The sequence below is a fragment of the Acinonyx jubatus genome, chromosome D1 (assembly GCF_027475565.1).
Source record: "Acinonyx jubatus isolate Ajub_Pintada_27869175 chromosome D1, VMU_Ajub_asm_v1.0, whole genome shotgun sequence".
Lineage (NCBI taxonomy): Eukaryota > Metazoa > Chordata > Mammalia > Carnivora > Felidae > Acinonyx > Acinonyx jubatus.
The window spans coordinates 103,062,729-103,076,332 of NC_069390.1; the positions used below are offsets into that span (position 1 = coordinate 103,062,729).

General features: G+C 42.3%; 2 protein-coding genes across 2 annotated transcripts in view; one reads left to right on the forward strand and one right to left on the reverse strand.

The window, feature by feature from the left end:
- Positions 1–9,718, forward strand: part of PLET1 (placenta expressed transcript 1) — a 25,729-nt gene extending 16,011 nt beyond the window's left edge. Inside the window, exons 4-5 of the transcript XR_008290696.1 lie at positions 6,309–6,494; positions 9,298–9,718. The gene's annotated coding sequence lies outside the window, so the exon portion shown is untranslated. The remainder of the gene's footprint in view (positions 1–6,308; positions 6,495–9,297) is intronic.
- On the reverse strand, positions 7,046–13,254 carry PTS (6-pyruvoyltetrahydropterin synthase). Its single transcript, XM_027036520.2, has 6 exons — positions 13,098–13,254; positions 11,279–11,358; positions 10,079–10,101; positions 9,658–9,714; positions 7,677–7,747; positions 7,046–7,483 (listed from the first exon to the last, which is right to left on the reverse strand). Exons 1-6 carry the CDS (start codon positions 13,184–13,186, stop codon positions 7,360–7,362), a joined length of 444 nt encoding a protein of 147 aa, XP_026892321.1. The 5' UTR covers positions 13,187–13,254; the 3' UTR covers positions 7,046–7,359.
- Between the last annotated feature and the right edge of the window lie 350 nt (positions 13,255–13,604).

Genomic DNA, 13,604 nt, shown 5'->3' on the forward strand with positions numbered 1-13,604 from the left:
TATGTTTTTCCTTCTTTTTTGTTTTTTTAAGACAAACAAACCTAGGTTCAAATCCTAGCTCCTTCACTTAATGAGTGACTCTGAACAAGAGTCCCTTAATCTCCTTAGATCCCAGATCTCTCACAGTGAATTGGAGCTGAGCTGACTCATGCCTCGAAGGGCCACCAGTGATGGAGATGCTGGACACATAGCGGTAGGCATGATGTTAATTCACAATAAGTCAACACATGCCAAGAACCTTAAGTTAGTTAACTACCCAATCTCGAATGAGGGTGGAAAACATTATATGCCATAATCTGGTCAGGTTGCATTTGTTTCCTCTTCTAAACACAGTTTTCTCCTTCAAGAATAGAGCCTTCAGGGGTGCCTGGGTGGCTCAGTCAGTTAAGTGTCTGACTTTGGCTCAGGTCATAATCTCACAGTTTGTGAGTTCGAGCCCCGCATCAGGCTCTGTGCTGACAGCTTGGAGCCTGGAGCCTGCTTCGGATTCTGTGTCTCCTCCTCTCTCTGCCTCTCCCCTGCTCAAGCTCTGTCTCTCTCTCTCAATAATAAATAAACGTTAAAAAAATTAAAAAAAAAAAAAAAGAATGGAGCCTTCAGATCATGATCTCAGGGTTATGAAATAGAGCTCTGCATTGGGCTCTGTGCTGACAGCATGGAGCCTGCTTGGGACTCTCTCTCTCTGCCCCTCCCCTGCCCAAAATAAATAAATAAACTTAAAAAAAAAAAAACAAAAGAATAGTGGGACACCTGGGTGGCTCAGTCGGTTAAGAGTGTGACCCTTGGTTTCTGCTCAGGTCATGATCTCACATTACATGAGTTTGAGCCCAGCATCGGGCTCTGCACAGACAGTGCAGAGACTGCTTGGGATTCTCTCTCTCCACCTCTCTCTCTCTCTCTCTCTCTCTCTGCCTCTCCCCTACTAGCTCTCTCAAAATAAATAAATAAACTTAAAAGAAAAAAAAGAATGGAGCCTTAACTTTCTCCCTAGTACTCTGGGAATTACTCAAAGTTATTATGGCAACAAAACTGGGCCCTTGTTTGCTAAAAAACAGGTAATTGCCTCAGTGTTGCCACAGATCTATTAAGTTCTGTGCTCTACAAAAAACCCTGTTCTTAGGGGCCAAACAGATGGAAAGATAAGAGGCATTCTTTGCAATACCAGCTGAGGCTCTCTCTGCCTGGGGCAAACCTACTCTCCAAAAGCTGGGACAATGACTACCCACCAATCTTGAATTTATTATAAAGGGAGCACTTGTCGGTACACAACTGTATAAGGGCTGCTACCCAACGATGGTGTGGTCGTGAGGACAGCAGTTTATTAAAAGATCCTTCATTGGCATGGTCTAGCTTGTCTTTACTTAAAAGAGTAGTCAAGGACTAAAACAAAATTGACCCACAAAAGGAAACAGAAAATTTCCAGGAAGATAAAATTTGCCATATAAATAGGTTTTGACAAATACTTAGGGGATCTAATTTTATTTTGTGATTGTTGTTCTCTGAGATGAAACACATAAAGAGTAACACCTATCTGAAGTATACTCGCAAAGTTTGATATTAAATCTCAAAGTTTTTACCAAACCAGGTTCCACTATATCTGTAGAGATGGCAGGCATGTTCACTCATTCAATGACTAATTATTCAGCACCCGCTGGGTAGTGGGCACTAGGTTAGGTCCTGGGGAAATACGAATAATAACACAACGGCGCTCTGGCTTTCATGAAGTCAACATCCCCGTGATTGGGAAAGACAGTAAACTAGTAAGCAAAATAAATGAGACAAAAGGAAATATAGATAAAAGTTTTGACACTGCAAGAAAGGGGAGTGTATAAGGTATTATAATAGAAAATAACAGAGGATTTCTACCTACACAGGGTAATCAAGGAAGGATTCTTTAAATGGGGGTACATCTAGGCTGGAGTCTGGAGAATGATGGGTTTTATGAAGAGGTAAGGGGGTGGGGGTAAGGGGCAGCATTCCAGGCAGAAGGGCAGAAAATACAAAGATCTGGAGGCTGGAATGAAACTGGAGTGCTTTAGGACTTGAGAAAAGGCCAATGTGACAATGTGACAATGTGACAGCTGGAGGCTGGGGATATGCAGTGGCTGCATCATACGGAGCATAAAGTTTGGATTATATTTTAAAATTAAAAGGAAGCTTTCAAGGGGTGACACGAGACAGGGGAAGAACTAATAAAGGAGTATGGAAGAGAACCAAAGCGGAAGCAGGAGGCCAGCGGAGAGGCCAAGTCAATAATCTAGGCAAGAAATGGCAGCGGTTTGGACTGGGGTCAGTGGCACTGGAAACGGAGAGACCAAAATCACTGCACATTTTAGAGGAAGAACTGACAGAGCTTTCCGACAGATTACAAGTAAGAGATAGGAATCCAGGACAACTCCCAGATTTCTGGCTTGAAAAATGAATGGATGGTATCGGCATTTTTAGGGAAGACTGGTGGAAGAATAAATTCTGAAGGAGGAATCAGAAGTTCACTTTTGGAAAATGGTGAACTTTGAGATGCCTGTGAGACACCCATCCATGGTTCCATCTGCAGGCAAATAAAACTCCAAAAGGTAAAAGGCAACACTAGCCCTTCTATTTCTTCAGGTTGTCATCAGTCACAGGGCTCATATTTACTAAGACATTTATGAAAAATGAAAAAAGGTTTTTAAACTGAGTTCATACTTGCAGTAAGTTGGGAGTTTTCACTAATAAACTGGCTGGCCAAAGCTGACCTTGGGCAGATGTACAGAGAACTTGTTTCTTGGGCATCTTTAAGAATGTAAGCCTGGGATGGTGTTTCTTTAGCCGACAACCAGAAGACAAAACAGGGCAGTATTTTAATTCTTTATTTTCTTTTATTTTTTATCGTTTATTTATTTTGAGAGAGAAAGCGCGAGTGTGCGCACACACAAGCTGGGTAGGGGCAGACAGAGGAGAGACAGAATCCCAAGCAGGCACCACACCATCAGAGCAAAGCCCGATGTGGGGCTCGAGCCCATGAACTGTGAGATCATGACCCAAGACAAGATCAAGAGTCAGATGTTTAACCGTGTGAGCCTCCCAGGCGCCCCTAATTCTTTTCATAATGGTTAATACCCCCGTCTTGACAGTGACAGAATGCAGTGGGGGCAGGTGGTTGGCTTCTGAAGGAAGCCAACCAACTGACAAGCTGTATGAAAGCCTCACTGCTGCTCCGAAAACCCTTGCGGTGCACGAACCACACTCCCTCACTTTTCTTTTGTGGAGATACAGTTCTCTCTGCAGCTATGTGGAGACTACGTTTGTCTGGGACATGCTCCAAAAGTGTCTTGCAACAGAATCTTGCTATAAAGTTAAATTGTGTGAAACTAACAATGATTTTTCTGTGTGCAAGGAAGGCTAGAAATATCCCAGACATAACAAAAGCAAAATGAGCACAATCTGTTTCCCATCTCTAAAATAATTCTATTTCCAAGAGGAATGTACAAGTTTGGAGTTTAAAAAAACAAAACGGACACTTACCATAGATCTAGTCTATTAGTGGCCTCATATGCACAACTGATCATATTCTGGCCATTTTTACAACCCATTGGTGGCGACTGCATCCATTCAGGCAACACAAATGATAGCTGAGTTCTGGTCATTCTGTTCATAGCGATATGGTCAATGTAACTTTTCTCAACATCTCACTTTAGAGTTGGTTTTAATTTTAAAGTGCTTCAAAGAGCTTTGTATGGGGGCGCCTGGGTGACTCAGTTGGTTAAGCATCCAACTTCAGCTCAGGTCATGATCTCACGGTTTGTGAGTTCAAGCCCCACGTGGGGCTCTATGCTGACAGCTGGGAGCCTGGAGCCTGCTTCAGGCAGATAGCCCACTACCCCACTAGATAGTCACTAGCCCACTACCCCTGCAGGATGGTCACACAGATTCTGTGTCTCCCTCTCTCTGCCCCTCCCACCACACACCCTCTATCTCTATCTCAAAATAAATGAACATGAAAAAAATATTTTTTAATTAAAAAAATAAAGGTATTTATATGTATCTACCCACAAAACCCACGAGTTCCACTGGAAACAACCATTGCTGATACTCACTCCTGCAAAAGGAAATGTGCTTTATTCTCCTGCCGTCAAAAAGAGCATGACAGACAGCCCCTGCCTAGCTCCTCAGCCTCCTTTCCTGCTCTCCTCCTCGTCATACTTCCCACACTAGAACGTACATGGAGTCCTCTCCCTCCAGTGTGGTGTGGATTTAGTGACTTGCTGTTAAGTAACAGAATCTAGAAATGTGACTTGCTTACCAGACTGGGACCCCCACTGTGCTGGTGAGAGTGCTCACTGGCGGCACACCCCTCCCTGCCCTCTGGCCTGCTCATGCTGAGGAAGCAAGCTGCTCTATGCAGGCGCCCCCATGGCAGGCAAGGGAGGAAGGAGCTGAGGCCTCACACCAACAGCCCGGTGAGCGTGAGCGAGTGAGCCAGAAGCCGACCCTTCCTAATCCATCCCCGAGATGACTGCAGCCTGTGAGTGACCCTGGGCCAGAGGTCCCAGGGGAGCCACCTCCAGATTTCTGGCACATTCAAACTGTGAGATAATCATGTTTTGAGCCCTTCTGTGGGGTAATCTGTTATGTTACAGTAGATAACTAGCCCACTCCCCCTGCCGGGTGGTCACAAAGATAACGTGAGGTAAATAGAAAGGGTTCAGCACAATGCCTGAGGCCACAGGAGGCAGTGCACTACCTTAGCTCTACCCTCCCTCCCTGTCACTCCATCCCTCCTGCTCCACGAGCATCTGGCCACCATCACCTCCCCTCTGGATCCCCACAAATGCTCTGCAACTGGTTTTCCTTGCTTCCCTGTGTCCAGCTGGTGATTCTCCTTAAAAAGCAAACAGAGAAACTTCAACAGCTCCCTATTGCTCAAAGGACAGAAACCAAATGGATATTCAAGGCCCGCAGACTGTCCCCATTCTGTACTTCCAAGCTAGCTACCCATTACACACTCACACTTCATTACTATTCTATTTAAGATCAATCTATTCACTTCATCCCAAATACACTTTGTCCATTCCCACCACGAGTGGATGTGTGCCCCTTTAGTACGTGTTCCTGCTTTTCTCTGGATTCCAAAGGCCACCCTCCTACCCCATCACTTTCACTACCATTCAGGACTGACCTCCCTACTAAGCTTTTCCAAATGTCACCACCCCAGAATAATCTTCTTCTTTCTCTAATTTATTATGTACTCCTTTGGTATTTAAAATCACAGAGATATAAAATCTGAGAACAGGCAGAAGCAACTTCAGAAAGCCTCAGGTCCAATCATTCATGTTATGGGCAAAGAATCTGAGGCTCTGAGATAAGAGGGACACAGCTGGATAGTGGCAGCACAAGGACCAGGATTCAAGCCTCAAAACTCTCGCGTTATTCAATTCTAGAAACATTTACCAAGGGGCCGTTATATACAAGGTACTACAAAATTTCAACAGTTCCTACCAATATGCCATTCATTTATTTAATCAAACAAAAATTACTGAGTGCTATTTACTAGATACTCTGCTTCAAATAAAGACTTTGTCCACAAGGAATTCAGGGCGGTGAAAAATGCAAAAAGGTAAAGCAACAATTACAAAACAGCTTGATAAGGTCTCTGACAGCAGGTTCTAGGGAGGCAGAAGAAAACCACCTACATACTATCTTTGGTCCTGCCCTCATTCGCTCACCCATTCAGTGTGATAGACAGACAGACAGACTTCTCACTTTCCTAAGGAAAGTAAGTAGAAAAAAAAAGGTTCTTTTGAAGCAACTCATGAACGACAAACCCCTGCCATGTCTACGCTACTATGAAAAGTAATGTTTTTCTAATATGATATCAGATCTATAAAATTAGATTTATTAAAAAAAAACTTGAAATATACATACATTATTCCATTACCCTGTTTTTAAAGTCTGTGTTTAGGAGTCAGACAGACCCTGAGTGTCAGACATTCAGTCTGCTGTTTATTTGCTGAGTGATCTTAGGCAAGCAGTTTAAACTCACTGAAATTTAACTTTCTCATCTGTAAAATGGGAATAATACCCACTTTTCATGGCATTTGTGGGAATTAAAATCCTGTCTTTTAAATAATCAATACAGAATATACAAGTATAAGTAACAAAAATTGTGCTTGATAACTAAAACACATTCAAATATCATAAAATGGGCACGGCATTATTATCAACATTTATCAAAATATCCTTTAGTTACTAACTGTCCAAAACAAAAGGGTACCTCTCTGAAAATTTTTCTAGTAGTCACTGCACAAGTTTTTTTCTACTATTTCCAGGTAGCAACATTCTGAGAATCCACTGTGTGCTGGTTGCTATGTGGAGAGTGAAATAAAACCCTACATTTAAGAAGTTTAGAATACAAATGAGAACACTTCTTTGTGCGAAGCAAGCAAATCCTTTCTTGCGGATTTAGTCATGAAGAAAAGATACCAGGTGCCAAGAATATAGTTCAACTGAAGCAGGTAAGTTTAATGTTAAGAACAAAATGGGATCCATTAGGAAAAACTATATGTAAGAGATGAGTTACAGTGTAAGATATCCTTTTCATGTTGATTATTTTAATAGGATTTAATACATATGATTATTCTTCAGGTTTCTGAATTAAAATTGTTCAGGTGGCCATAAGGTCTGGAAACATAGACAACTATACATAATAAATAGTTTACTGATATTCCAATAAATGTTCAATGAATGTCATGTTCCTCACTAGCAATTTATAGTTCAACAAGCTGTGCAAAACTGCCTTGAACAGTGTGCACTAAACCGGTATTTCCATCAATCCTTGTATATGCACTTACAATGCATCACCTAAAGTGATTGTATGCCTTATTTTCACTGAATAATCTTGTGCCCTTAGCACACCTGAGAAGTAATCAAGAAGTGTATGTTGTCTGTTTTCGGACTATGTGGCCACCTATATATATTTTTTTTAAGTTTCACCTACTGTAAGTCTTATAAACATTTTTGCCATTCATATTTATACCAAGGAGAAAATGAATACTAAAAAATGAGATAATGGAAAAACAAAAATTGATTTATTTTGCTTTTAAATTCCACACCATAACATTTTACTGAAAATGAAGTGATTTTTAATCTATAGATAAAGGATTCTCTAAATGACACTCAGAATGTCTTTAACCAATTTTGTTTTAAAATATATTTGAATACACAACAGGTCTTACACACAATGATTTCAATAAATTAGGCACCAGAACACAAGGTGAAGCTCTAGCAATTCTGTGATGACTTTTTAATAGTCCAAGAGGATAAAGACCTTTTTCAAATGTGGAAAGAAATTAATCTTTCTACAGTATGAACCCCTAAAAGCTACTCTCCTTTATAGACGACAACATTATTGTCAGTTTCATATACTTTTACTTTATAAAGAACTCCCATAGGAAGAAATTTCTGGAGGTTTTCCCAGATATATACCGCTACATTTTCTGTCGTGCTGTAGGAAAAAAAGGAAAGAAGATCAAAGGCAAATGAACAAAATTTCATTTTTGATATTTACAGAGAATAGAAATTCTGGATTTAAAAAATAATGCTAAAATAAAACCTCAGAACCACCTACCAGTCAGATAAAATGTTAACAGCAATTCCTCTTTCCTACTATTTACATAAGGCAAGATGGTCACACTCACCTTACAGTATCTGCAAAGTATGGCACATCTAGATCCAGATTCTTATGATCAAGGGGCTTCATAATTGCCTCCTGTAGATAAAACAAAGGAAAAAGATCACTGGTTCCATTTATGACTCAAATTCCAAAGTGTTCTATCTTTGCCTCTAGAAGCCTTACCTTATCAGTTAGTCACTAACTCAGTGCTTGTAAGGACTCCATCTGTGTCTCACAAAATAAAGCTTAAAGTTGGAAAATGAAGCAAGGCCCAAATCTCCATAATGACTGGTTCTCCTCATTACTAAATGCAAAGATGTAAGAAATCAAAACGTACAAGAGAATTCACTGCAGCTTTCTTGTAACCAGCCATAGTGATTCAGAATTCAGTTTAACACTTCGTGAATTCTGTCTAAAAATTACCAAAAATACTTCTCCATATAGTCTTAGCTTCAGCACAATGCCACAAGGTCATCAGGACAAGGATCCAGTGAGTGTTAACATTTTATAAAGCCGACTGAGAGTGAAATTATGTAAGTAGTTCTAAACTTCTGCTATGAGGAGTAATTTAAGAATTATCTTGGACTCTTAGAGGAGAAAAAATATAAATATATAAAGACCGTTGCTTCCTAATGCTTATATATATTAACATAACGTTTTCCCTTGTTGGTGGCAAGAATAGCAACTGCCTTATTCTTTCTAACTTTTTACTTTTGGCTATTGTACAAAATGTAAGCATTTGTGAAACAATCTAATTTTCCAGTGGTATGGTTCCAAGAAGGGTACATTAATAATAACAGCAATCATTTTTTGAGCAAAACCAGAACCATATGAAAAAGAGTTAAGCCTTAAGCCAAATAGCCTTTAAAACAGATCAAATTAAGGGCAGTTCCACATGGACATCAAGAAAATAAATACTGTTTCCTATTCAATTCCAGTGCGGGTCCCAACTTTCCCACTGAAGTTTCTTCCACAGGCCCCATCTAACTTTATTACATGCCATGATGAGTTACTTCTACTAAGGGGACTATGTGGTGTCCCTCGGGTACACAAAAGTGGCGAAGAGTACAGAGAACCTGTATTCCAGTATTTGGCCATCCGCATGCATGAGACGCCTCAAATTTCCCATACTGCTATCTTGTATTGTACAACACTCTGTGTATATATTTTAAATCTCCAGTAAATGCAAAAACTCTGTCTTTATAGCTTTCCTAATGTACTCAGAACACACTGCTCTTTGTTCATTTGCTGAATCTCTTATTCATTTTATCCAGCTGAAACTTACTGAGCACCTAGTATTCTTTGTCTCCTAGAAAAAGTCATGTTAGCATTCTCTGGGTAAAGGCTGTGTCTCACTCGTCTTTGTACTCTTGATGCTTAGTTCAAAGACTTATGCGGAGTAGGCAAACTTGCTGAATATATGAATGATAAGTAATATGGAAGAAATGATGATCATTAGTAGCATTTTTATAAGACAGATATCGGATTCCAGAACAAGAATAAGAAGCAGAGTTTAAGAGTGGAACTGAACAGACAGGTGACATGGTATAATAATAAAACCAAAGCTGGGTTGAAGGGAGTCCACTCCTAACTTTGTAAAAGACTAACCACACAACCTAAAGCAAGTTCGGCCTCTCTCAATCCAGGGAATGAAGAAGTTGGTTGAGATCATCTCTAAGGCTTCTGACACTGCAGGACTTCTATAATGATACAGTCAGCAAGTCCTTCATTGAACTCCTGATATGTGATCCCTGTTAATTGGAGGAAATCAGGATATGGCAGCAGGGAATACAAGATGAGCATGTTACAGGTATTCCCATCACTGCAATTCAACTGTGACTTATTTCCTTTAAATCACCCAAACACCTTTAGAAAAATATGAGAGTAGTTCCTCCAACTACTCCTCCAATTCTGCTCACAAGGTCATGGAACCTCTGAAGATACTTAGGTGGGAAAGTAAAAACGGGGGCCATCAAATATACTTAGAGGACCCAACATGACATTACCTCCATGTACTCTTTGAGGTCGGTCATATTCATAACCATGCCTGTAACAGGATCAATCTGAAGAATAAACAAAGGTGAATATTAGTATAATATGCTTTTCATATTTAAACCTCTGCTAAGTTATTAAAGGCTGTACAATGTGCAGAAATCGCGCCCACATCTGCCTTCATCTCTGAGACAATCACCAGGTGCTCCAGGTATCCATTTTATGGTACCACTGATCTTCTATCCGTCCACATATAGCAGATTAAAGATAACCCTTCGGGAGAGCAAAGGTCTGGAATGACAGCAGCTCACCATACACAAAGGCCAACAATGAAGCAATATTGATTTGAACAGAATTTTTCAACACAGAATCCATCATGTTGGCTGAGAAGGCCCAGCAATCTGCGCAAAGCACACAGATATTTTCAGCACGTACCTCTCCATGAACTGTCACCACAACTATGGGAAAGAAAACAGAATACCAAAAAACCACATGAATTTCAACAGATAACACCCAAGCACAAGTTAGCAACATAAATTAAGTATTAGATCTCTGCCCTACAAAACTATTTATATTTTCCCTAAGACGGCTGGTCTTTTAGTTAACATCTTTATTAATGAAAGCAAGACTCAACCAAGACAGAGAGGCTTAGCAGGAGCTTTGGCCAAAGCCAGAAAGGGTGTAAATTCTATTTACGAGGTTGATGCACTGGGTAAGAATGTCCACTAGGTAGGATGGAGATGCCACTTGATCACTGCCTGTAAAAGCAGAGTATGTACAGAAAGAAGTCCGGCTACACATCGAGGTGGCCCAATGCTGGGCGGTACCTTTCTGAGCAAGCAAAACCACTAATGGGCCTAAAACTCTGATGCCTTTACTTACATAAACATATCCAGTTTACGGTAATGCTCTATAAGTTAACGAAGCATTTGAAAAATGATGCTCGGAGTGTTTTACAATTTAATAACATATATTTTTTTTTCAGCTCTGTGCAAACGCCATTAGGTATTACGTGATAAGAGAGCAAACTAAGAATAACAAATATCATAGATCAAGAGGCAGTAACTAAACTAGAAAGTCTGATCTTCTGACACCTTTTCTAATCTTTTTACTCTACCATACTACATGCCATGATATGCAATGGCTTACGTAGCTGTTTTTTGAGATACCGGCTTTATCTCAAAGAATCACATCTCTCATACTTGTTTAGAGCATAAACTGTTTTCTTGGAACATTGCTGGCAAAGTTTTAGACCCAAGTTACTTTCCTGCCATATAGCAGGTTCCTAACCAATATCTCCCTTTTGTCTGTCATTATTTACTCAAAGAATACAGTGTAATTTTAACGTTAGCCTCAACAATACCTAATTAGGAGGAAACGTGGTGCCAAAAAAATCTCATTATGTACACTAAGGCCAAGGATAAAAAATATTATTTAAACCATTCATTATCTCTAACACAGCAGATACAAGGTAAAATTTAAGACACATCCAACCAAGACAACAGATTTTTTTCATTCTGAACTTCCATGTAACTGCATATTCATGCTTTGCCCATAAGGTTTCTGACTCGTTAGGACTATTTGCCAATTACATCCTTATTGAAAGGGCTAAAATTTCATCACCTTTTCCCTCACCTTTATAATTGTGCCCATGGCCATTTGGATTGTTGCATTTCCCATACAGTTTCAAGTTTTCTTCGTTACTCAGACATTTGCTGAAAAAAAAAAAAAATCAACACGTCACAAGTTCAGATACCTTCTCTGTTCCCTACATTATTTGCTCTAGCTTTTGAAAAGCTTCACAACTTATTATTACTTTAGCTCACCAAATGGAGAGTCATAAATCATTTTGATTTCATTATTCAGCTGTCAGGAACCAGTGTATGCCCCTTAATTAGGCTACTGTACCATATAAATTAGCATAAACAAAGTCCACACCCTCATTCCACAGCAAGATTCCAACTGATCTGCTCAAGGCCCTTCTATTTTTCAACTCCCCAAGCATTTACTGGGTACCTATTACATTCTAGGCATGGATTGAATGAAGCAAGGACATACAATGATAAAAGATGCCTGTCCTCAAGTGGTTTAAAATCTCATTTCTCCTTAAAAATAATTACGTGACCTACTGCGGCTCCTCTTTAACACCCTTGCATTATAACGCCTTACTTAACGACTGCCACAAACAACGTCACCAATCCATTGAGGGGTATTCAGATTAGGTGAAACTTAAAAATTACAATACTCAGTTGTTCTTCCAGGCAGAAGACAATTTTCATTCTTAAATTTTTTCCAAGTTTATTTATTTTTGAGAGGGAGAGAGAGAGAGTGCACGCACAAGTGGGATAAGGGATAGAGAGAGGGGGAGACACAGAATCTGAAGCAGGCTCCAGGCTCTGAACTGTCCGCACAGAGCCGGACTGGGGACTGGAACCCCAACGGTGAGATCAAGACCTGAGCGGTAGGCTGATGCTTAACCCACTGAGCCACCCAGGGGCCCCCAGAAAACAATTTTCTTCATGAATTTTTACTCCACCTGTCCAATCGTCCATGCATCTTCAACGAGGCCTCCTATGTGAACGCCCTATTATACCACCCCTTCCTTTTTGAGACCCTCTTTGTTATTTTCCCCCATTCCCTCCTGCTCACCCACTGACATTTAGAATGCTACAGTTCACAAAGCTTTTGCACAAAATTCCCTCCCTATGTCCTCCACAAGATTGGCCAGATGGCGCGCTCGGGACAGAAGGCGAGGACGGGTGAGTCTTGATCGCTGCTGCCTAACACAACACCTGTCACCTGACACAAGACCTGAGAAGCTGGCCAAATACCTGCCCAGTGAATGAACGGATGACCCTTGTTAAAAACGATCATCCTCGTGTCACAGACCGGGAAACGTTATGCTGAGAGCGGGACTTGCTAAGGAGAGACAAAACGCGCCTCGACATCAACTCCTCGGTGCGTTCAAGCAGTCGTGAATGCTCTGGGTTCAAATCCCTGTCACGCTCCCTGTTCTCAGAGCTGCCTCACCAAAGGGATCGCCTGGGTTCACGACATCCGTGCTAAACAGTGGGTAAACCTGCGTTGTCGTAGCTGTACTGGTTACGTGGCTAGCGCTCCTGGCACCTCGGAGCAGCTCACTTTTACGGAATGTTCACCACGTGCCTGGCACTGTGTCACCTGAGCACTGTGTCACTGCTCCGACTGTCGCAGCAACCCCTCGCGCTCTACTGGGGTATGTAAGGAACCCCGGAGTTGCTCCAAGACTCGGAGCCAGCGAGGAAGCCTCCGCGGTCCGCGCCGCGTGCCACCGCGCCCACGGCCTCCTCCGCTGGACTCCAGCTGCCACCGTCACGCGGTCGCCAGGGAAGCAGGGGGCGCGCCTCGGTTCGCACACCTGCGCTCCCGCGCCCGAGCCCCGCCCCCCTGCGTGGGCACTGTGGGCACACCCCACCTGTGGAGCCGGTGGGTCGCGCTGAAGGAGACGAGGCGGGACAGTCGCGCCCAGCGGCGACCGCCCACGCCCGCGCCAGCCGCGCTCATCGCCTTGCCTCCCGGTTCGGTTCGCCGCGGGGCGGGGATAGGCCGAGCGTTCCGCGGCTGCGCAGTGCGGCCGGCGCCCTGGGACGCGCTCTCGGCTCCGCGCTGCGGCTGGCTCCCTCTGCTGGCCCGGAGGCAGTAAAGCGTCCCGTCCTGTCAGTCTCTTGGACCGCAAGAGCGGGGATAAGGTAGGTAAACCTACCAGCAGTCAGAAAACGTGGGTGAGGTCTCAGTGTCTTTCGTTCCAAGGTCTGCTCAGCCTCAGGCCACTTCGGGCCGTGAGGGTCAGCCTGGCCACACTGCATACTGGAAGGACCTCTGTGACATGCTCCTCCCACTCACTTCTAGAAAGCCCTGGCTATAATAACCTCCCCTGGCTGGTTACTCAGAGGTGGGCCTCAAGGCCAACCTACTTACAGCC